The 25,235-nt window shown below is 40.0% G+C and overlaps 1 protein-coding gene across 5 annotated transcripts in view; it reads left to right on the forward strand.

Annotated features, from left to right (window-relative positions):
• The window catches only part of LOC148040682 (type I inositol polyphosphate 5-phosphatase 13-like), an 84,826-nt gene that overhangs the window by 12,663 nt on the left and 46,928 nt on the right, over positions 1 to 25,235 (forward strand). For all 5 annotated transcript variants that reach the window (XM_087660997.1, XM_087661005.1, XM_087661013.1 and 2 more), the window contains 4 exons: positions 5,491 to 5,615; positions 5,694 to 5,778; positions 5,936 to 6,101; positions 6,195 to 6,262. In XM_087660997.1, coding sequence (XP_087517123.1) covers positions 5,491 to 5,615; positions 5,694 to 5,778; positions 5,936 to 6,101; positions 6,195 to 6,262 — 444 coding nt within the window. The remainder of the gene's footprint in view (positions 1 to 5,490; positions 5,616 to 5,693; positions 5,779 to 5,935; positions 6,102 to 6,194; positions 6,263 to 25,235) is intronic.

The following is a 25,235-nucleotide window of genomic DNA, read 5'->3' on the forward strand; positions in this document are numbered from 1 at the left end:
TAGGGGAGGAGGTTGCCTTCTCAAGCTTATAACTTATATGTATTGAGAAACTAAGTCATTCAGTATATTTTTTCTACTTCATTTTTATTTTGGTTTCCATTTATATCCCCCAAAAAGGCTTTATTTGGATCATTATTTAGTGTTGGGATGCTACATGAGAGAGCTAGGATACCCATCCAGGAGACCTTAGTGGGTTTATATCCATTTCGTACAAATAGATATGTAAAGAACCATTTTTTTATATGCTTGGATTACTTTTAGGAGTTGAATAAAGTGGTAGAATAAACTTGCTTGAGACCCTAATCTAGAATGTATACAGATTGGTATAAAAGGAGATTATCTATATCCCGTATCGAGACCTTGTTTACGAAGCAATAATGCTAGGGTAGGATAACCATACATCTATATTTAACAAGTTAACTAAGGATACAAAGGCATGGGTGCTAACACACAAAAAGTCAGCATCTATTTCCACATGGTACAAGGTACCATTGATTGCTCCTATTTATGTATTGTGAAAGGTAGATTTTCAAGCTTATTTTATGATTCATTTAATCGCAAGGTTTTTTTCATCAATATAATAACATTATCATAAATTACTAAGTGCAAGACGAGCATGATATGGCTATGCGGCGTGTGTAAAAGTTTTAGTTATCTAAGCTTTTTGGTAAATTTGACCGCTTGACTAAACTTTTAATTTCTCTTCGGCATCTTGTTAATGACGATCCAAGTATAATTATAGGGCACTTGGGCCGTTGGCTACCCTTAAATAGAAGATGAACATTTGGTCATATTTTGAAACACTTAAATAATATAAATTGCCTTTTAAAGCATATAAACATTGAATTAATTTGATATCATTAAGCCAATATGTCTTGGTAACAATAGAATTTCCATTTGAGCAACTTTTAAAAATAGTAACTGTCCAAATTTTAGAAGCTGCAAAATTTAGCTTCTAGAGAGATTTATTATATAGGATCATCGGTTCATGGTTTGTATCTTCAATCATGAGTATTTGGTTTCATGTTTTGAAACCACTCATTATATGGGCTTCTAGTCAATGTGACTATCTGTGTGTAAAAATGTTAGCCATCTGAGCTTTCTGGTTAATTTGATTTTTCAACTAAACTTTTAATTTCTCTTGGGTATCTTGTAGTGATGAAAGCATGAAAAACTGTTGTAATAAATTGCTAAACACAAGAGACAAAGGAAAGAGTGAGAAAAACACTGCAAAAGAAAAGAATACTGCACAAGGAACTTAGAAGCAAAGAGATACTTAGGAAATGGAATCCATATACCAAGATATGAGGCAATACAAAACTAATGTGAGTCACTGGCTATGAAGGCACTGGCGCGTGCTCCTTTCCCTCCACTAGAACCAGACAGGTTATGAACGATCAATGAATGCGGAGGAGAAGCTTGAATAAATAGGCAAAAATAATGCCATAAATCATGTCAGGTTGGCCAGCAATAAATGCTAAAATAGCCATCCTAAAATGTTGGGAAAAATACCTAAATAATCAAAGATAATATCTTGGTTCCCTAGCTCATTGAATCACATGCTCAGACTTAGCCATGAACTGATATATCTACTAGTAGTCAAGTTTACCCAACGCTTGGATGCTAAATCGAAATGTTGAAGTTGAGAGTGAAACTCAGGTAACAAGCCTTGGATAAACTCGACAATAGTGGAGGCATTACGAGCCTTCCAAGAGTGGACAACCTCGTATGGAACAAGGGCAGGATCAGGTTGGGGTTGCAACCTTTGCACTAAATCCCATAGGTTCTGAGAGTCTAAGACATGCCTCATCAAATTTCACCAAGTGGTGTAGTTTGACACATTGAAATGAGTTTTGTCATTAAATGCATGCTTGACGGACGAGGTACTAGAATTATGAGGTGTTTGTGAAGATGGATAAATAGGATAAGATGATAGTTGTAGTGGATAAGAAGTAGGAGGGGGTAAAGATGGATAGATAGAAATAGGTTGCCAATGTCCAATTAGTCCCGATTGTTGTGGAGGTACCGAAATGGACATAGGTTAATATGATACCATAGGCGTTGGTGGAGGCATTGGGACATGATAGCCTTGTTTAAATGTCGGTTGGGGCACTATAGAATGATCGGATGGTCCATTAGGTAATGCCAGAGGCAAATTTCGATACCAAATGATCCACACTTGAAGAATACCATGGAGGGGGGAAACTCAAAAGTATGTGTGGAAGGTTGAGTCTCCATCACATGTATACCACCTAGAAACGGATATGTAGAGGTCCTAAAGATTGTGCCTAAATGTGCTGACCCCCCCTCCCCGGTGTGGTGGATAATGTGGTACACTTAATGGAGGTTGAAAGAAATGAGTGGGGGATGGGTGGGAGCCCAAATGGATTTGTGATAGATGTTGTTGTGGGAAACATTGTAGGTTCCTTTTGTCCATTAAATGCACTAGATAAAGATGCACCTACTCCATATTGACCATGAGAAATAAAATCATTTGAAGGAAAATGAAGGGTAGGAATACTTATAAGTTCTTCTTTTAGCTTCTTACTTAGTTTTGAGTTCATGAAGAAATACCTGTATTCTTCATTACTCACAGACCAAAGCTTGTTTTGAAGAGTCCTTCTTGATGAGCATCTCCGGATCCAATAGTAAATATAGAATTAGTTGGCATAGAATTTGAAATAATAGGATTTGTACTTGGCAATGGAAAAAAGAAGTATTGTGGAAGTGATATGTAATCCCAACCAGGTTCCACTTGTGGATGGCCAGTTCGTAGCGGAGATTCTGAAGGTCCTACAAGATCACTAGTTTTGTGCACCGAATCTAAAGAGAAAACTCTGGCTTACCTTCAATCTCTTGCTGAGCTGTATGCATAAGGATGAGATCATACTCAATGGCAGAAATTTGATATGGTTTGTGGACTCCATGGTAGTTCGATGGTTCTCCGTCAATGTCAGATTGGGCAATAGCAAGCTGGGAGGCCTAGCCCTGGTCGTTTCTGTCCATGTTTGGTTGGAGATTGGAGCGGTGTCACGAATGTATTTGACGTCATTTGATCCTTTTGTTGTTCTTGCTTTCGTGAATGAGCTTTCTGATCGAAGCCAAGCTTTCTTAGAGAGTACCTAGCTGTGATACCATGTGAAAAAAATGCTCTAAATGCAAAAAGCATGAAACCAATCGTAGGACAAAGCACAGATTGATAATCTCAGAATATAGTTAGGGCTAGGGTTAAGGTAACTCAGAGACAATGAACACAATGAATAATAAAGTGAATGAATAACAAATATATAATGCTCATGCAACAAACACACTATGTAGTGATTACTGAACCTTGAGATGCATTGCCACCACTCTAGTACAGTTTGGATTGCCCATACTTGGATCTTACGCATACAAAGTGGAATCAAGTTATCAGGGCAGATATTGTGAAGATTGATATAGATTGTACATGGGTGTATCCCCTAGCGCCCCTTGGTATGAAGATGACATAGTATCAATGTCAATTCCTACGTGTCAATAAAGGGATTCATTGTCAGGCCAATGTACATGGAAATCCACCTCTCCCATGGGATACACAGTGCTATTGGACAAATACAGACATCATCAAGCTAGCTCAGGATTGAGATAGTATATTGTACACATGTTTGAGGATGTATGCACCTACTAGTTATGCCACCAGGAGCCAGTTGAGTATGAGGAGCATTTTATTTATATATGTATTGTATATTATAAGATTAGAGGGAGATTTCATTGCTGTTCTTAGGAGGGGTTTAGGCCTCTTTGTAGGGTGATGGAGTACGAGGAGTGGAAATGCCTAGGTCTGTTCTTATTCGAAACGTGAGCATGTAGAGAGAAGCTTCTAAGGAGCAAGGCAAAAACAGAGGTAGAGTCAGCAAGAAAGTGGGTTCTTACAGAGTTTTTTAGTACTAGTTCTAACTCACTAGATGCTTCTGTTACAGATGCTACCGGCACTACAATGCCACCCACACCATCCATGAGTCACAAGGGTCACAGTAGACCAGGCAACCGCACTCAATACTACAATGCCACCCACACCATCCATGAGTCACAAGGGTCACAGTAGACCGGGCAACCACACTCAATAGAGCATGGCACCCACCAACCCGTCATTGTGCCCGACATCCTTACCTCCGGACCCGGTAAATTCGACCTATCATTGCTGGCCATCGGAGACGAGTACCTCCCCTTAGTGGACTTGATGTCTTGGACCACCCCATGATAGATATTCTTGCCTTGAGGAGGGTACATTGTTTCGAGAGAGTCATATTGATCAGGATGGGATCATACAGGTTAGTCGAAGGATCATCGAGAGATGATTTTGTATATGATGGTAGCCTATTCTTGCAGTAGTCATGGTTAGTCATTTTCATTGTCATTTGTGGGCTGTGGTAGAGTTTGAAGCTATCTCTGAAGACAACATTCTAGATCAAATTCAGGTTCTACAGTGGCTGACCATTGTTAATGTTCAGCTTGTAAATTCTGATCTCATAGCCTAGTCTATCATTCTTTTAATTTCGTATTAGATTGTTTATTGAAGCTTCACATGCAAACACTTCATTTCTTTGCCATTGGATCTTGTAATTGAAACAATCAGAATAAAGTGCTCTGTGCTTTCAATCTGTAGAATCTCCTGTACGTGTGGCTTAAAATCATAAATTTCTATTTGAATATTCCCACGCCTTGTTTCCACATAGTTCCAACAGGAATGAGTTCATGTTCAACTTCTCAAATTCTTTTTAGTTGCAACTTGCAAAAATATACATTATCCAGCCGATTGTCTTCTTTTAAGGGAAAGACTCATATCTGTGCAAGACCTTAGAGGTAATGTGTTTTAAATACCAGAAACTCCACTTTTGCATCATTTCTGTTTTTGCCATCCTCATGATCTCCAATTTGTGGAAATTCCCTGAAGCATCGAATGCTTGACGTTTCTGTTTTTTTTCCATTTCTATTCTTGTTCCATTTTCCTTGGATCCCGTTTCCCATAACTGTGCATTTGTATGCAGTTATAAATAACACAGACTGCCTTGAGGCAGGAGTTTCTGATCTTTTTGAGGTGAACATGCTTTTTGAAAGCAGCTGTATTCAAGGTATGTAGTTTGATAAGAATTAGGGTATCCTGTACATTGTTCACCTTTTGAAGACCTCTGTACTCCTTGCTTGCTTTTTTTGTGGGGAGGGATTGTTTCCCTTCTCAAAACAAGTCTTCCAAACGGTTTTCAAACCCAATAGGTGACCATCTCTTAAGGTCATTCAAAAAAGGTTTCCTTTTCTTTTTGTGGTTACATGAAAATGTGACATTGCAAATCTATCATGGTGAAGTTCAGAATGCTGGAGATGGAACCAAAATCTGTGGATGTGCAAGGCCTTATATATTGTGACTTGGCCAGAAGTAGAATTCTTGTTAATCATGTTTGCACTCTTTTCTTTTCATGTCCTTAATAAAATTATGTGCAACTTTTAATGCAGGTAGGACTAGCAGGGAGTGTGAATGGACAATGGTGGCTTGATAGCATTGGAGATGTTCTTAATGAGACAAAGCCATTTGTGCGCATTGGATCTCGACAACTTGCTGGTTTGCTTATTGGTGTATGGTAAGATGCCCCAGCTTGTCAAGCCATCATCCTTTATGTCCTGGAAATTTATACTAATGCTTGTTTTCTTGCTTGAAGGGTAACTAAGGAGATTCTTCCGTATGTTGGTGGTGTGGATGTTGGTGCAGTGGCCTGTGGTTTTGGCAGAGCCTTTGGTAACAAGGTAAATGAACTTATTTATTGCTTAGAGAGCTTTAGGTCAGCGTAAAGTTTTAGCTTCTGTGCTTTTTTATTTGTACCTTATAAATCACTGTCGATTAGCCCAAGTGCAAAGTCTGCTTTTGACTGATATATGGAATTGAATGACATGGATCTTACAGGGGGCAGTTGCTGTAAAGATGATGGTCTTTCGAAGGACAGTCTGTATAATAAATTGCCATTTTGCAGCACATATGGATGGAGTGGCCAAACGCAATGCTGATTTTCACCACATTTACCATAGGATGTCCTTTGGGCGGTCTCTTAGAGGGGTCACTACTATGGCAGGTAAAGGATTTCTTTTTGCAAATCTTTGCTTTGTTCATATTTTATACTGATCCATGCTTCCTATTGATTCAGTCACAAATTGATTTTGGGCAGCTTCTGCTGTGCAAATCATCCGTGGTAACATGCCGTCTTTGGAACAACATGATGATTTTTCAGAGAAGGCAAGTCTTTTCCTAGTGTTGTGTCCATTTTTGCTGATTTATGCTTAATTAAGAGAGGTTGTGAGCTTAACTCAAGATGATCTTGCTTTCCATCACTTTTTAAAATATGAGGCACAGGCTTGCTTGGATATTGCTTTTGAATGCTCATGTGTTTTAATACTTCAGAAGAGGGGTTCTACTGGTGTACATAATATGTGCATCGAGGTAGTGTGCAGAGTGTGCAATGTGGGATGAAGTATACACATTAGAAGAGGGTTTCCAATGTTGTATGTAATATATCCATCGAGGTAGTATGTGGGGTGTGCAATGTGGGATGAAGTGTGCAAGCACACATGTTTGTGTGCCCTCTTTTTACACAGATTTTTCACGAGAGAGAGAGAGAGAGAGAGAGAGAGAGAGAGAGAGAGAGAGAGAGAGAGAGAGAGAAGACAAGGAAATCATTTGGATTAGGTATGGGTCTCTTGGCAATATGTTACCTTGGCAAAGGGTTTGGCCAGTGCTGCCTTGTTGGATGTCAGGATTCATATGACAACTTTGTGGATGGCCTTGTTTCAGCACTTATCTGACCAGCAACACCTTTGGGCAGACATTGCTATGGCTTGTTAGCATTCATACATTTTATGGGTTATATTGGTTATGTTTGGGCATTTGGCCGGTGCATGAGTGGGAAGTTGGGTGGCTATTTATGTCCTGCTTAGTTATTGCACATCTGCATCCATTGGAGAGAGGGAGATTGCAGGTTCTTTGGCGGTTGCTATAGCTTGTGTGGCTTGAAGGCATCTTCGCATGCTTTGGTACATCAACTCCATGGTCCATTTCTTTCACCTCTTTCAGTGTTCAATAGTTATTTCTATTACTTCCGTGTCTCTATCTCTTTCTCACATGGTTTTAGATGACCAAGAACTTGGTTCTAGCTCACGTGCTTTTGCTGTTCATGCTGTGACAAATCTGTACAGACTGTGTTAACTGGTCCTAGCATTGCTATTCTATATGTCTAGGCTGGGCGAGCAGCTAGGGCAACCAACAAACAGAACGATGTCAACCATGCAATGGGTGTAAAGGTCTCCTCATAATCTATTTGCCAAGAATGTAACATCCCTGCCTGTCTATGCTGTTCAACTTTGTTAAGCTGACTGCAGGCACTTATGCACATAAGACTCAATCATAGTCTTAATATGTGGCTAGTAAAAGTAGCGAGTAACCAAGGTCAAATTCTGGTGTATGTTAGTTTGTCCAGCACTTGGTGCATTGTGACACTCGTATAAAATTTTATTACGGATATCTTGATCATTGGGCACACATAGTTTCCCTTGTTTAAACAAAGTAATCCATCATGAATGAAATACTTTTCTGCCATCTTTCTCTCACTTGCCAGCTTTTGGGCATCTGGAGTGCGAACTTTTCTTGGGTTACAAGGTTTCTCTTGAACTAGTTGCGAGATCTTGCCAAAGTGAAGCCCATTTTGGCAACGCCCTTTGAGAGAAAGAAAGAGATCAATCAAGATTTTGGAGAAGGACAAGACATTAACTTTAGGAATTCAACTAAGAGTATTGGCAACCATATTAGTTGCACCCTTTTTATAGCAAATTTCGACGTCAAACTCTTGCATAAGCTCTGCCCATCTTGCCTTGCGGCCATAGAGATTAGATTGATTACAAAGGTATTTCAATGAATGGTAGTCTATCCAAATAATAAGTTGGACGTTGTACAAATAATGATGCCATGCTTTAAGCACATGAATGACTGCTAATAATTTATTCTCTTGAGTAGTATAATATGTTTGAGCATCAGTGACCTTACAACTCTTGAATGCGATAGGTTGGCCATCCTGATAAAGGACAGTATCTAATGCATAGTTGGTTGCATCTGTATGAACCTCAAAAGGTTTATTCGGATTGATGCTTTGCAATATTAGTGGGGTGGTAATGAGTCGTTTCAATGTTTGAAAACATTGATCGAGCTTAAACAACTGATGGACTAATGTGCTTCTTATTACTTTGGATACCCTTTAAGTAGATGTGTCAAAGGTTCAACAATATGAGTATATTCTTTATGAACCTCAAAATGTTTATTTGGATTGATAATTTGCAACATCGGTGCAATGGTAACGAGTCATTTCAATATTTGAAGACATTGATTGAGCTCAAACAACCGATGGACTAATGTGCTTCTTATTGCTTCGGATAACCTTAAGCAAATGTGTCAAGGTTTAGCAATATAAGCATAGTTCTTTATAAATTTTCAAAAAAAACCCAATAGAATCTAATTTTTTTTTCACTAGCCTTATGGTCCACGGAATAGGTCAATCAAGTACTACTCGAACATTTTCGAATCCGAATGCTATCAATTGAGATAACATGACTGAGATATAACAACTCTGTGCGAAAAAATTCACACTTGGATAGTTTGGGCAAGAAAATGGTTCTCCACTTTACGAGATATGGACGAAATAAGTAATTCATCATTTGTTGGAAAGTTGTGAGGGCATTTGTCAATCCAAAAGGTAGGATAAAAAATTGATCATATCCATACCGTGTTCGGAACGGTATTTTGGGACATCCTTCGAAGCTACTCATATTTGATTGTAACTGGACCTAAGATTGATTTTGATGAAATACCACGTATTACAAAGATGATCTATAAGGTCATTCATTCGAGGTAATGAATACTTATGTTTTATAGTCACTTTATTGAGACCTTTATAATCGACATAGAAGCTCATCGTGCTAGCTTTCTTTTTAGCGAGAAGAATAGTCGTGCCCAATGGGAATTTACTTGGCTTAATAAAACCCTTCGCTAAATAGACTTAAAGTTGCCTAGCTATCTTGTCCTTCTCTTTCAAGCTAAATCTATAAGATTATTGAGAGATGAGATGGCAACTGGGCAAATGTTTTAATCCTATGGTCTAAGATTTTGCGAGATAGCGCAAGTTCGTTAGGTAGCTCAGATTGAAAGACTGTCAATATATTTATTTAATATTGGATCCAAATACTCACTTATATTTGTATTCATATTAAGATTAAAAGAAATTGAATTACATTGAGAATTGGACAATTGAACTCTTTTAACAAAACAAATATAATTAGTAACAGTTGGATTAGAAAAACATTGATTGAACTCCATTGTTGAAATCATATGTATATGATTTTCTATGATCGTGGAGGGTAAATGGCCCTTGATCATGAAGTTAAAAAAAAATATACGAGTTTTATAATCAATATACAAGGATAAGTATTTATCAAAGAACCATGGCATGCTAATAATGATATCGATATGGTCCATGCTCATGAGTTAGAAATCCATAAGTTGATGGTCTTGTTGGATCGATAGACCAAATCTAGTACCATCTGATCCCAACGATTCAAAGTAGGACCCTCCACGTATGGGACATGAGAATTTGAGTCAACAGCTACTATTGGGAGCCGTAGCCTCTGCACAAAGCGAGAAGAAATAAAAATATGAGTAGAATCATTATTGAATAAAACTGTAACCTCTTGGCCATTTATATGCCACCTTTAAAAGATCATGGGTGTGAAGAAATACCCTAATGTAGAAACATAAATGAAAGCATATGACAAAGCATAAACTCAATGGATAATAGTTAGGGTTAGGTTAACTCAAATGCAATGAATTAGTGAAAATTTGAATGAATGATTGAATACTGAATATACAATGCTCATGCAATAAACAAATCGTGTAGGGAATGAAAACTATATCTTGAACTCTCATGTTTCAAGGACCGAGACAAAGGTAATGAGTGAGAGTGTATGTCATGCTCCTGATGTATCTTGAAATGCAGCAAGGCAGCCTCCAAGTGTCGGGCAATAGCAAATGTAGCAAACTATGAGGCTGGATCAATATTGGACAGATAGAAGAGAGAGAAAAACAACAAACACAGATTCAGTTGATAATGTGGTAGTAGTTTGCACAGTAAACACAGGTAGCAGATGACATGGCAGCATCTTTCACGATAAGCGGATGTAGCAGATTGATGCTGACAGTTGGGATGAGGTTGCTGGTGGTTGGGTGGTAGCTAGGGCCTGTAAATATAGTAATTGTTGATGTGGAAAGGTTGTATGACAGCAGTGTAGTAATCAACAATAGTCACCGAGTTGGAGATAGTGCGAATTAGCAAGGAGAAGGTTGGAAACATGTGCTAGACTAATGTAGATAGCAATAGACAGCTTTGGCTGAGATGTCTTTCCTCATGAACGGGGTGTGGGCAGCAAAGCTAGAGGGCGTGAAACATGCAAAAACAAGATTGGATTGAATGGAGGGCAGCCTATCTATTTATAGAAAGTTTCAAGACCTTGTACTGTGCACCGTTTTAAAACTCTCTTAATTTGCGTATCATTTTAGGGTTTTTATTTATTAAGCATTTTTGGGGTTGTTTAAGTGGCTAATTCAGCATGTAATGCTATGTTAGCTCAACAATGGGGACCAAAGATGATTTTATTAATTGAACTCCTATTGCTATTACTAGCATTAACAAAACAATCTTTGAATAAAAGTTCAAAAGATATACTTGGAGATTCAAGAGAATTTATTGAGGTCTTAGAAATAGGCTTTGCGTTCTTGTTTTGGGGGACACTCTTTTATGACTCGTTTGATGGCCAGCGAAGCAATGGCCCTTCGAGGGATCCTTGTTGCGAGTGATCTTGCGCTTACTATCTTTCTTCTTATGGTACTCCGAAGATGGTTAACAAGTTGTTGCCGGAGTAGCTGACTTTTTTGACTTAAAGATAGAGGGAGCTCAATGGGAGCCATGCATTGACTAGTTGATCTAACTTGTAGCCAAAATATTATTAAAATTCTTTGCATATATGTAAACATGCTTGAGCGAATGAAGCATATTGTGAAGCACCTCATTTTGGTAGTTTGGTGACAATCCTTAAAGATATTGCATGTAGAGCAATGCTTGAGGATCATCCAAGGCCATTGTTTTATGCAAAAGATATTTAATTCCTATGAATATGTATCCAAGCTCTTCTTTCCCATATAAAGCTCAAATAATTTTTGAAAATTTTCAATCAATCATTGATTACGAAACGTTTACGAAAGATCGATTAAAAATCACCCCACGTCATTGGCTTGGGGGATAGCCCCACCCACCAAGCATACACCTTATCTTGTAACTCGATTTGTATTTGCTTGATTCATTGAGCATCATTGAAGTGATAGATATAAAAATATGTCGTTTATTTGGTGAATCATCAATTGATGTTTGTCTCATTATATTATTTTTTCTTTCCTTTAAAAGGATTGTGTTCCTTTTTCTCCCCTTTATAGGAATCGAGTTGGAACTAAAGAGGCAACGTCCTCATAGCAGCAGGTACAAATGGAAAATGGAGAGTGCGCAATTTGGCCAATTGCTACTTCATTTATTTGACTTGAGCTTGGAGAATTTCCAGGAGGGGGGAGTGCGCAATTTTGCCAATTGCTACTACATTTTTTTGACTTGAGCTTGGAGAATTGCCATGAGGGACGGATCTCCATTGGATTTGGAAAAACAATAGGATTTGGGATGTTACTCATATGTGTGTTCGAGTTTGGGAGAAGCCAAACGGACATCCGCCATATGTTGAGGTTCAATGGGATGGGCACATCAAAAGGATGTACCTTGTGAGAAGTCATGGTATTGGTAAGTGAAAGGAGAATAGAGAAAGGAAGTTTTGAGAGAGAGAGAGAGAGAGAGAGAGAGAGAGAGAGAGAGAGAGAGGATAATTTTAAGATCAGGGAGTGCAAGAGAGAGAGAGAGAGAGAGAGAGAGAGAGAGAGAGGATAATTTTAAGATCAGGGAGTGCAAGAGACAAGGGGTGGAAGAAAACAAAAACAATCTTTACATTTAGTGTAGAACTGAACCGTGTTCTTTCTATTTTTTTTGTTGGTGGAACAAACATGGGGATAGCTTAAGGGGCTTGTTTGTGGCACCTCAATAATCCCCCTCCTCTCCGCGCGCGCGAGAGAGAGAGAGAGAGAGAGAGTTTTACGAAAAAAAAAGAGAGAGAGAGAGTATATTAAGGTCTCTGAAATGCCAATGTGGCCTATGAGACCAAAGCAATACATACAATGATGGTGTGCTTCTCATATGGAACGAGAAAAGATGAAAAACATGCCTATAAGACTGAAAAAATGAAATAGTGTCCTATAAAAGGGAAACATGTCAATGATCTAAAAGTGAAAGTAGAAAAAGGAAAACTCTCCATCAATGAGATGTTTGTCCTCTAAGGAGGTGTATCTCTGCATGGCTGAGGCGTCTCGACATTTGTCTCCTGTGGCGCTTAATGATGGCTTTAATTTGTCTGTGGTGTGGATGTCTAGGCCTTCGTTCGAGTGGACGTGGGCGCCTAGACCAGCTAAGTGCCACTGCTCTATCCAAAGGGACACCTACAGGAGAAGAGGTCCAATGATGATGTACTCCTGTAGGCTGTGTGGCAGTAGTAGTGGTATCTGCCATACTCTCTCGTGTATCAGTGAAAAAGTCAATGACTGCTCTCTGTCTATGTGAGCCGAGCTGTGGGGGCCTCCTACTCCATAGAATTGTTGCTCTGCGCCTCTGGAGCTCCAAGAGAAAGAATCCCAAGCATCTTTGATCCTCAAACTGCATGATCCGTCTCAGGGGTCCAAAACCCTCTCGAAACAGATAGTGGTATCTACCTCATATATCATAATATACAGTACATCGGCAGATGTAGTGTTCCTTTGTCGCATAATGGGCATATGTGTTCCTCTGTCTGTATATCCTCCCATCTGCCTGTCTCAATCCTCAGGTGGTGGGATGAGGTGCGGATCTGACTAATAACTGTGCGTAGTCCACGAGGCAGCTGTGTGTCCATGTAATTGGGTTGGTTGATGAAACCATCCTCAGATACCTAAAGGAAGTGGGTTTGGTAGTGTGCCATCCTCGTGCCATGGGGGGAGGGGGGTTGAGATCCAGGTCTTCTCCGTATCTAACTTCAGTATGTCTGCTCTGATCACATGGTTTAGCTCTGATCGGCTTAGGTCAAGTGTAGGGCAATCCAGGCTATAGTCAAAGGGGGGTAGTCTGTCAATCTGCAGCCCATGTAGACTCATCCATGTACTCATCTGAGCATACGAACAATGTCCGTCACCATCTGCTGCTAGTTGTCTAGAAGAGGCCAGGGCTAGCCGTGGGCATCTATCTTGGGGGAGCTCCCATAGTCTATGTATGAAAGTCAGTGCCTGGACCAAGGCCTCAGCCACCATGGGTAATGCTCCCAACTTAGCTCTGATAATCTCATGTGGGGTCGAGCTCTTCGCTCGTATCATACGTAAGATCAATTCTCTCTCTCTCTTTCTCTCTCTCTCTCTCTTTCTCCAAATGGGTATGCTCTGATGTGACGGGATAGGTTGTCAAGTTTGATGGAGGACAGGTCATACGTAATGCAAGCGTGATGCAAGATAGGTCGTCAAGTTTGATACAAGTCTGAGGTCGTCAGTAATGCAGGTGTGAGCTCTCTTTCTCTTACAAGCATGACCTCTCTGATGCAGTAATGCTGTACTAACGAATGTCCTGTGACAAAAATACATGCTGTGACGAATGTACTGTGACAAATGAGAATGTTGTGACGAAGGTACTGACGCAGGAGCACTGAGAATGCTGTAAATGTACTGATGCAGGAGTACTAAGTAAACAGTGACGGGATGTACCTGCAGTAAACAGTGGTGGGCCTTGTAAATAGTATCTGTAGGGATGCGCAGACTGATGGGACAATTTTGTGTCATGATTGTGACTGTACAAGAAATCTGTTGACTTTCTCAGATTGACGTGAATGCAGACCTGTGTGAATGTACTAAGATTGCAGATGTACTCAGATTGATGTGAACGTGGCTGTGCTGTGTAGATTGGAGACCTGCGTGAATTCAGAGTGACGCACATTAACATTTCATGCTACGGTGACAGTTTAGGTGAGATTGACAATTCTATGCTACATTGACAGTTTATGCCATAGTCATATTTTATGATGCAGACACATTGACAATTTATGATATACTGACAGTTCATGCTAAAGTGATAGTTTATGTTACTGGTTTACTACTCTAGTCAGACTGTAAACAGTTTTATACTATAGCACATACTATAATCATGATGGAAGAAACTGACAATGAAGGAATCACAAAACCAACCATGGAAACAATGTTTCATACACCGCTAAAAAACACGAGATACAAAGCCTATGGGTGTAAAACCCGAGATTGGAATGTCTCTCCAGGGTCAAGTAGATATGGGAAGATATCCCGCAAAATTAATGAAACACTATATGAGGAGATGTTGACCATACTCTGTGTTGAAATGCGTATCATGAGGAAGGAAATGAAAAATGATATACAAGAGCGGGTTCGAGCTGAAATGATGGAAGAACTAAAAAAGGAGATGCAACAAACATTGGATGCACACATGGCAGAGAAAAACTCAATGATCTCTAATCTACAAGAAGAACTAGAGGAATGCAAAAAGAAACTGGACGCACAAAAGGAACCACAAATCACACCGGAACTACAAAAAGAAATGGACGTTTTAAAAAAGGATATGCACACACCTATGCAAGTGTGGTGGAAGGCACCCAAAAGAAAATGGAGAATGTCGAGAATACTGTCAAAGAAAATGTAGAATGGATAGATGTGGCAAAAAAGAACAAAGGAATGCATGGCAACAAAGTGGAAGTTATGAATGTCACCTTGGAAGAAGAGGCAAAAAGATGGGCACGCGCACTCCACGTAAGAGTGGTTGGACTAGATGAGAAAAGCTCCCCAATTGAAGATGCTACAGCTCTTGCCATCAAAATTGGGGCTACAGATATACCCATAATCGGGGCTTGGCGAGTCGGGAAAGCTGACACAAAAACAAAGGTTCTCATCTTGAAGTTTGGAGACTTGGAAAAGAAGAGAGTCTTCCTCTCCAAGAGGATCTCTCTCAAAGGAGAAAAGATCCATCTAGATGAAGACCTCACTCCAGCCCAGATAGCCCATAGGAGGGGCTATTTGAGCTGGGGTGAGGTCTTCTTCTAGATATCCCTCCTGTGGGCTATTTGGGCTGGGGTGAGGTCTTCATCTAGATAGATCTTTTCTCCTTTGAGAGCGATCCTCTTAGAGAGGAAGGCTCTCTTCTTTTCCAAGTCTCCAAACTTCAAGATGAGGACTTTTGTTTTTATGTCAGCTTTCTCTACTCACCAAGCCCCAATGATGGGTACATCTGTAGCCTCAATTTCGGTGGCAAGAGCTGTAGCATCTTCAATTGGGGAGCTTTTCTCATCTAGTCCAACCACTCTTACGTGGAGTGCGCGTGCCCGTCTTTTTGCCTCTTCTTCCAAGGTGGCACTTATAACTTCCACTTTGTTGCCATGCATTCCTTTGTTCTTTTTTGCCACATCTATCCATTCTACATTTTCTTTGACAGTATTCTCAACATTCTCCATTTTCTTTTGGGTGCCTTCCACCACACTTGTATAGGTGTGTGCATATCCTTTTTTAAAACATCCATTTCTTTTTGTAGTTCCGGTGCGATTTGTGGTTCCTTTTGTGCGTCCAGTTTCTTTTTGCATTTCTCTAGTTCTTCTTGTAGATTAGAGATCATTGAGTTTTTCTCTGCCATGTGTGCATCCAATGTTTGTTGCATCTTCTTTTTTAGTTCTTCTATCATTTCAGCTCGAACCCGCTCTTGTATATCATTTTCCATTTCCTTACTCATGATACGCATTTCAGCACGGAGTATGGTCAACATCTCCTCATATAGTGTTTCATTAATTTTGCGGGATGTCTTTCCATATCTACTTGACCGTGGAGAGACATTCCAATCTCGGGTTTTACACCCATAGATTTTGTATCTTGTGTTTTTTGGCAGTGTATGAAACATTGTTTCCATGGTTGGTTTTGTGATTCCTTCATTGTCAGTTTCTTCCATCATGATTATAGTACGGGCTATAGCATAAAATAGTTCACAATCTGACTAGAGTAGTAAACTAGTAACATAAACTATCACTGTAGCATGAACTGTCAGTATATCATAAACTGTCAATGTACCTGCATCATAAAATATGACTGTGGCATAAACTGTCAATGTAGCATAGAACTGTCAATCTCACCTAAACTGTCACTGTAGCATGAAATGTTAATGTGCGTCACTCTGAATTCACGCAGGTCTCCAGTCTACACAGCACGGCAAGGTTCACATAAGTTTGAGTATATCTGCAATCTCAGTACATTCACACAGGTCTGCACTCACGTCAGTCTGAGAGAGTCAACAGATTTCTTGTACAGTCACAGTCACGACACAAAACTGTCCCATCAGTCACTGCGCATCCCTGCAAATACTGTTCACAAGGCCCACCACTGTTTACTGCAGGTACATCCCGTCACTATTCACTTAGTACTCCTGCGTCAGTACATTTACAGCATTCTTAGTGCTCCTGCGTCAGTACATTTACAGCATTCTTAGTGCTCCTGCGTCATTACCTTCGTCACAGCATTCTCATTTGTCACAGTACATTCGTCACAGCATGTATTTTTGTCACAGGACATTCGTTAGTACAGCATTACTACATCAGAGAGGTCATGCTTGTATCAGAGAGAGAGCTCATGCCTGCATTATTGACGACCTCAGACTTATATCAAACTTGACGACCTGTCTTGCATCACGCTTGCATTACGTATGACCTGTCCTGCATCAGACTTGACAACCTATCCCATCACGTCAGAGCATACCCGTCACGTCAGAGCATACCCGTTTGGAGAGAGAGAGAGAGAGAGAGAGAGAGAGAGAGAGAGAGAGAGAGAGAGAGAGTTGATGGAAAACAAAAGAGTGCAAATTCAACAATTTGGTAGCGGGATTTGTGTCGGACAGGCAGAGGAGAGAGGGAGAGAGAGTGGGGCAAGCATAGAGTCTGGATAAGTGATAGCTTGGGTGGTAACTGTAGAGGCAAAACATAACCTTTAGAGTGTGATGAAGTGCTAGATGGCAGTTGGTCAGCCTAAATGCAGCGTGGGGCAGGTCACATGATGCAAACATAGCCTCCTGAACAACGAAAACAGCTAGTATGGAGTCACTAAGTAGCAAATATAGTAGCAGAGAGGGGTTGGATCAGTTGGCAAAGACTGCAAGAGGAGAGATTAGTGAGAAGATGACTGAAAATGAGCATTAGTAGGTAGTAGACAATGTGGGGCAGCTTCAACTGAGATGTCCTCTGCCAATGGGTTATGGGTTGCAAATCTTTGGCACCTGCAAACTGCAAAATGAGAGGGCAGGCTACCTATCGATAGAAAGTTTGGAGCCTCCCAAATTAGGGTTTACATGTGGGACATTGAGACTCTAGAACCATGTTAGTTTAAAAGAAATGATTTAAATTCATCAATTAGCTTGGGTTTTGGGTTATTGAATTAAGGCTGATGATTTTTTAGCTCAACATAGATTGCTTTGGAGATTGAGTTTGTATGGAAGTGTTTGATGTCATGTTCCCTCTGTTGTTCATGTTTTTGATAATTGGCTTTTTGATCAAGGGCCTAGGTTTTCTCAATGAATACCTAACTCTGATACCATGTCAAGAAATGGTCGACTACATAATGCAAACACAATCATACAACCAACGCACACATTGATAAAGAAACACAATTAGAGTTAGGGAAACACATTTAGGGTTAGGGTAACACAAAGACAATGAACACAAAAGACAAATAAATTTGAACAATGAATGAATATGATGCTCAATATGAAGAGGGAGAATGCGCAATGGAAGTGCGAGATAGAAGCAGGAGGAACAATGTTTAGTGAGAGAGAGGGGGAAAATTCGCATTGGAAGTGCGAGATAGAAGCAAGAGTAGTAGTGTTTATTGTTTTCTCAATGAGTACCTAACTTTGATACCATGTTAAGAAATACTCGACTACATAATACAAACACAATCATATAACCAATATACACATTGATAAAGAAACACAATTAGAGTTAGCGAAATGCATTTAGGGTTAGGGTAACACAAAGACAATGAATACAAAATATAAATAAATTTGAACAATGAATGAATATGATGCTCAATATGAAGAGGGAGAATGTGCAATGGAAGTGGGAGATAGAAGCAAGAGCAACAATGTTTAGTGAGAGAGAGGGGGAGAATGCGCAATGGAAGTGCAATATAGAAGTAAGAGTAGCAGTGTTTAGTGAGAGAGAGAGGGAACATAGAGAGATAGGTGTACTAGATTGTGATGGTACATAAAAAGTAAAGAATATATTTATATGTTAGGATGCAATAAGTGTGTGTTGACGCCCGTATAACTTTATACATGGAGATGAAGGACTTTACACCCAACCACCTCCCACTTAAAGGCCCGAAGTGGTACCTTTAAGCTAATCAACTCCCCCTAATCGGATGCAATTCTCATGTTGAGCCTATCTTGGGTTTTGATCTTAGTCAGTGTGACAAAATCATTATCTAAGGCTTGTCGAATGAAGTGATACCGTACATGTATGTGTTTGGTACGTGTATGAAACCATAGTTGTCAGGTACAAATTGTACGATACAGTATGTTATGATAAAATACAGTACTAAATGATATCTTATGATTTTATAAGGTACATTACGATATTAGTACAATTTTTTTTAATATGATTAAAAAAATAAATAAATCATTAAATGATAGAATACATGTTTAAAGTGGAAATCCGAAATAGCCATTTCATTACAATATAAGATGAATACATGAGGGTGAGCATAGGTACGTCTTTATGTGTGACCGACATATGTGACAGCTAGGTGTGTGCTGTCTCCATGTGACTACATTGAATAAGTCGGGTTTGTGTTAGTAGGTGACCTGACTAGAGTTAGTTAGTCTAGTCAACACTAAGACTAGGTTACTTTACATTGTATTTGTGTGCTTCTCAATTAGTGTGAAATAATGAAGAAAGCTATGGGAACCTGAAGGTTCATGGAGATTGAGTTTCCCTGTCTCTCTCTCTCTCATCTTTGAACAATGCGGACCAATCCAAGAGGTAACTTCATTGTGTGCATGGGCTGCGCAAAACATGTGATACAACTACAGTCACAATACACGTAAGATTGTAAATGCTAAAGTCTAAATTGTAAAGTATAAGCTTCAAAGTTCAAAGTTTAAAACAACAAATTTTAAATTTTATGGTTAAGTGTTTAAACTTTACTTGCTTCGGACTACCCATGCTCATTATAGCCCTCATCATACATAAGTTAGTGTGACAATAGACTAGCCACTCTAATTGTTGTGTGCTAAGCCGATTGCAAATCTTTGTGTGAATGAGAGAATAGGTGCTCTAGTTTCTCTCACATGCACCTAAAGAGCAATCTTGGGCAAGGACCCTCATGGCTGGGTATTTGATGAGTCAAAGTTGCTGAAAACTGCTACATCTAGTGATTGAGACAAAAAGAAAGTAAAATTTCAGCATGCCACTTGGATTGCCATCAGCCACTAAAAATTCAGCTCCGTTGGATGTTGGTTTTGATAATCAACGTATCATTATTGAGCCAGATGACAATGGGCAGCAAAGAGATATTGAAAATCAACTTGGGCAACAAAATCAGCATGCTGAAAATGCATTATAGCAACCTGAAAATGAATTACAGCAACCTGAAAATGCAGTTCAGTAGCCAAATAATGAGGTCATTGACATTCCTTTGGATGTGGATCTATTGCCTGATAGCACAGATCATTGGGTGAGAAGGTCTATATATGTCAAGAGACCTATACAGAGGTTTGATCTCTCTTTAAACTGCATTTTACTCACAGATGAGGGTGAGTCTCTAACATATAAAGAGACATTATCATGTGAGTTAAAGAAAAAGTGGGAGCTAGCTATGTAGGTAGAAATGAAAGCTTTGTATCAGAATGATACTTGCGATTTGGTTCCATTGCTCAAAGATAGGAAAGCTATTCCTAACAAACGGGTCTATAAAATCACATGTGTAGATAGCAAACCCAAATACAAAGCCAGGCTTGTGGCTAAGGGTTATACATAGAAAGAGGGGATTGACTTTTAGAAAGTCTTTTCATCTGTTGTCAAAATGACCACTCTTCAGGTATTATTTGCTATTGTAGCATCTATGGATCTTAAACTTGATTAGATGGATGTTAGAATTACATCCTTGAATGGTGATTTAGAAGAAGAGCCGTACATGAAATAGCTAGAGGGCTTTGTTATGCCAACGAAGGAGCATTTGGTGTGTAGGCTTAAGAGAAGCTTGTATGGTTTAAAACAGGCTCCTAGACAGTGGTATAAAAAATTTAATGCCTTCATGCTCTCACATGGGTTTAAAAGAAGCAATGCAGATCATTGCTTGTATATAAAGAAGGCTGATGATGGAAGCCTTACAATCTTTGTGCTTTATGTGGATGATATGCTTATTGCTGGTAAGCATAAAAGCGAGGTTAATGCACTAAAATGACACTGAATTCATCCTTTTCCATGAAGGACTTGGGTGCAGTTGAACACATTTTGGGCATGTGTGTGACAAGAGATAGAGAGCAACAGCTCTTATTTCTCTCACAAGAAAAGTACATTAGCAAAGTACTTGATCGTTTTTCTATGGTAGATGCTAAGCCACTTGGTGTTCCTTTACCACCATACCTTAAGCTTAGCAAAGTAGATTGCCCAAAAGATGATAATGCAGCCAGCTCTATGAAGGGTGTTTCTTATGCTTTAGCTTGTGTGTCACTCATGTATGCTATGGTTGCCACTATACCTGACATTGCTTATGTAGTGGGAGTTATGAATAGGTTTATGTCAAATCCTAGCAAAGCACATTGGGAGGTAGTGAAATGCGTCTTCCGGTAACTTAAAGGCACAAAAAGAAAAAGTATTTACTATGAAAAGGGTACATTAGATCTGCAAGGATATTGTGATGTAGACATGGCAGGTGACTTGGATACTCACAAGTCTACTAGTGGGTACATATTTACCTTGACTGGTGGGGCCATTTCTTGGTGCTCTAGATTACAAAAAATAGTGGCGCTTTCTACCATTGAGGCTGAATATATTTCAGCCATTGAAGCTTCAAAAGAAGTTGTTTGGCTTGGTTGTTTGGTCAAGGATTTTTGGCTGCCCACCAAAACACCTGTACTTGGAATGTGATAGCTAGAGTGTTATATGCTTGGCTAAGAATGCCATGTTTCATGCACGTACCGAATATATTGATGTGCGGTATCACTTTATCAGACAGGTTCTAGATAATGGTCTAGTCACAATGACTAAGATCAGAACACAAGATAACCCTATAGATGTTCTCACTAAAAGTCTTGCAAAGGGTCAACATGAGCATTGCGTTCGGCTAGTGGGGTTTGGTTAAAGGTTCACTAAGGACCTTTAAGTGGGAGGTTTTTGGGTGTAAAGGCCCTTTTACTTCCACTCCTGTGTATAAATTTACTTGGACATGTGACCGCAATTGGTACACACCTAACTTGAGTCTCCACTCTCTACACACTCTACTACTGCGCACACCACCTGGGTACTTGTACTCTCCCTTCACACGCTTACATCAGCCACGAATAGACATGATCTTTTGGGGAGGCTACCCCTCTTTTTGATAGGTAGTTGGTGCATGTGGTACCATGGAGTTCCATGGCTGATTTTCAAAATCTGCTCAAGTAGGAATGTCTAGTGTGGGCTGAAGTAGAAAGCTGCCCTATGGTTTATTGGCCTTTGTTTAAGGGATGCAATGGTAGCTATTGGTGGTGTATTGGTGACTCCTAGTATGAGGGCAGGCAATAGGAATCATTTATTCATGTTGTGGGATACCTCGAGGAAAAGGGCCAATTGGCTGCTGCTCCTTAATTGCACTGGCATGCATCCGCTATAGTTTAAGCTTAACTAGGGCATCTTTGCAAGTTGCTATTTCACTTGTGGCAAGCTTGGTCATTTTATGGCCAAGTATTCAGTCAAAAAGGATCCTACTATTACTCGTAATGTGGATACTGATATGATGGTGGAGGCATTGCCCATAGGGGAATAACCTTCGTAGAAGAATGTGGTCTAGCATAAGCAATTTGTGCTTTCTTTAGACCCGGATGATTTGGGATGGGTTGATGTTCAGGGTAGAAATAATAAAAATATTAAAATGGGTTCACCGTCTGACACTCAAGATTCCTTGTGTACATATGTTTGTAGAAATGATAAATCTTTTGAGGTGCTGCATGCACTTGTCCAATTTGAAGCAAGCCATGCAACTGAGATTGCAGGTTGAGTGCTCTCAAGAGCACCCAAGGGATCCTTCAGCACGCCTTGCTTTTGATTGTAAAGGCAAGCTGATCACCCGTGGGATTGTAAAGAGCACAAAAGCCATGATGATACTGGTCATGTTTTGGCTTGTCATGGATTCGGTCTTTTTTATGCTGGCTGCAAGGCTAAACACCATTCAGATGTCAAGCCTTATGGAGCCGTTGTTAGGGTTTTCTGAGTAGGAAGACCGGGTTTGCTTATGGGCAATTTTAGCATGTGTGTTGACCCGTCGTTCCAGTCCATTTTGGAACATGCTCTAATGGATACCCCGGAAAGTAGGGCATGTCAGGCCTTTGCAATGGATTCCCAGCGCGTGAGAATGTGGTGAGATTGCAAGATGCAGAAGGTCACTGATTCTTGATCAATTGTAAGTATGTGTTGGGAATACTTTGCAAACCTTTTGGGTTTGCAATAGATATCTTCTTTGCAAATTGCTCAAGCCTGTGCATCCTTTTATGCTTTGGTTAGAGGTTAGATTTCCCATGACATGTAAGATTTCGTGGAAGCTAATATCTGTGAGGGCGAAGTTACGGATGTATTGTTGCATTTGTCAAATGGTTAGCTTGGATGGCATCACCAATGAATTCTTTGGCACCTATGCATCTGTTTCAGCAAAACGTTTGGTTGCTATGTGCCAACAGGTTTGGGCTTTGGGCAACATGCCTTTATCATGGATAGAAGGGTTGATTAAGTTGATTCCCAAAGCCGCTGCCCCCCCATGAAGCTCCAAACTTACGTAATGGAGACCAATTTTTGGCATCTTGGTTACCCTTGGGAGTTGATGTGCAGCTGAAAGTTTTGCTGAAATGGATATCATAGAAATTGAAAGCCAAGTTTGTTTATTGGAAATCTCAAGCTTGGCCATTCCATGTGTGCCTCAAAGTAGCCCAAATTATTATGCTTCCCATGCTCACCTACTTCTTGCAATTGCTGCCTTGGACTAGTGTCGCCTTGAAGGATCTCACCCGGCACTCTTGTTTCATGCTCTGGAAGAAAGATTATGTGTAGGCAAGTATATCTTGGATATTGTGGAGTCATATTTGCACCTCGAAATCCATGGGAAGTGGGGCTGTTTTGGATGTGGGGACCATGTGACAACCCTTAGTTGGTCACTGTTTCAAGTGTTGCGTATTGGTCAACAACTCTATACTCTTATTGCCCGTGCTTTCCTCGAGGTTTACTTTTCTACGTTTGCCTCTAGAAATTCTATCAGTGTCTCCTATTCTTTCTTGGAAAGGCAAATCCGAGGAGAGACCTAAGTTTAATGGCATGGCTTGACCTTGATGCCACTCTCTTGCCTCAAGGCACTTTGATGTCCTTTTGCACCATTAGACGAGTCTTTTGGGTACCTTGTAGCTACGGTGATCTCTGTGGTACACTGGAATGAAATGGGCTTGTTTGCTAAACCTGCAAATGATAGTCCATATCCCATCATTCCTTGTAGGTGTCTTAGGTCTTGTTCACAAATAAAACATTTATTTGCAGCCATCAATTCCCTATGTTGTGCCAATGTTTTTGAGCCCTTTCTTTGCTATTTTCGCTACTTTTCGACTGTTTTTCAGATCTGCCCCTTTTCTCAGCCTTAAATGACTTTATATTCGGCTTCTCCCTACTCTTTAGGAAGCCTAAATCCTTCCCACGCAACAAAGCATCGGCTGTAGCAACAGTCTCTATGAGTTGAGACGTGCTAGACATAATGGATTTAATGCAAAAATCCTTGATTCCTTTGGGTAGCCCACAAATATATTTTTTCCCTTGCTCATGAAGCGGTATGGGGAGAGAAGAAGTAATAGGCAGCAATGCATCCCAAAACTTCTTATTATATTGCTCCAAATTCTTACATTCCTTACCATCTAGCTTATTCCAAGTTGTCATGATGTCCACCTCAAAGGTACTTGTTAACCAATTCGATGCAAACATTTGCTTGAATTGTACCCATGTTGACAGTGCTCTACCTTGCATCAAAAGAGTGGACTACCACTGTAATGCATTCCCTTTCGAGAAAGTGGTTGCCTTTTGAATCTTCAAGGACTCTGTGGTGAAGTTTCCCCTTGAATAGGTTGCATCAAATTGTTGAATGAATGTCAAAGCTTTCAGCCTATCTTGTACACCACTGAAGGACTCAAACTTTATTGCTTTTCCATCCGCATCATAGTCTTTTACTGCCCCTTTGGTGGGTGTTAAGTTGTCATACACTAGCTGTTGCAAAAAGGGTGCATTTGTGAATTTACATGAGAACCAATACCAAACGGAGCATTTGTATGACCAGGATTCATTTCTTGAGTCCCATAAGTACTCGAGGTACAGATGCAGTATCAAACATGCTACTTTGTACCCCAGGCATCAATCCAATGCTACCATACATAGGATTTTGCATATTTCCAGCCATATTCGAATACATTGGGCCTTGTACACCATGCATTGGTTGCTCCATGCCATAGGGATTTGTGCCATACATTCCCATATGTGGTCGTTGTTCAACCATAGTATGAAAAATCATGTTTCCACCAAAATTTCCTGGCTGTCCCATCATAGGATGTATGCCCGGCTATCCAAAATCCATTGGATTGGCACTTCTGTAATGGCCTTGTTTTTGCAATCTTTGCCCCATAGGTACCATTAGCATCTTTGGGAGCTTCAAATGAAGGGTTTGGCATTATCTTCAATGCATCTTGCTGTCCTAAAGGTGTAAAAGATGTCTTCTTCTTCTTCTTGCCTTTGCT

The sequence above is a fragment of the Lygodium microphyllum genome, chromosome 2, assembly GCF_053477565.2.
Source record: "Lygodium microphyllum isolate KBCC chromosome 2, Lygodium_microphyllum_v1.1.10, whole genome shotgun sequence".
Taxonomy (NCBI): Eukaryota; Viridiplantae; Streptophyta; class Polypodiopsida; order Schizaeales; family Lygodiaceae; genus Lygodium; species Lygodium microphyllum.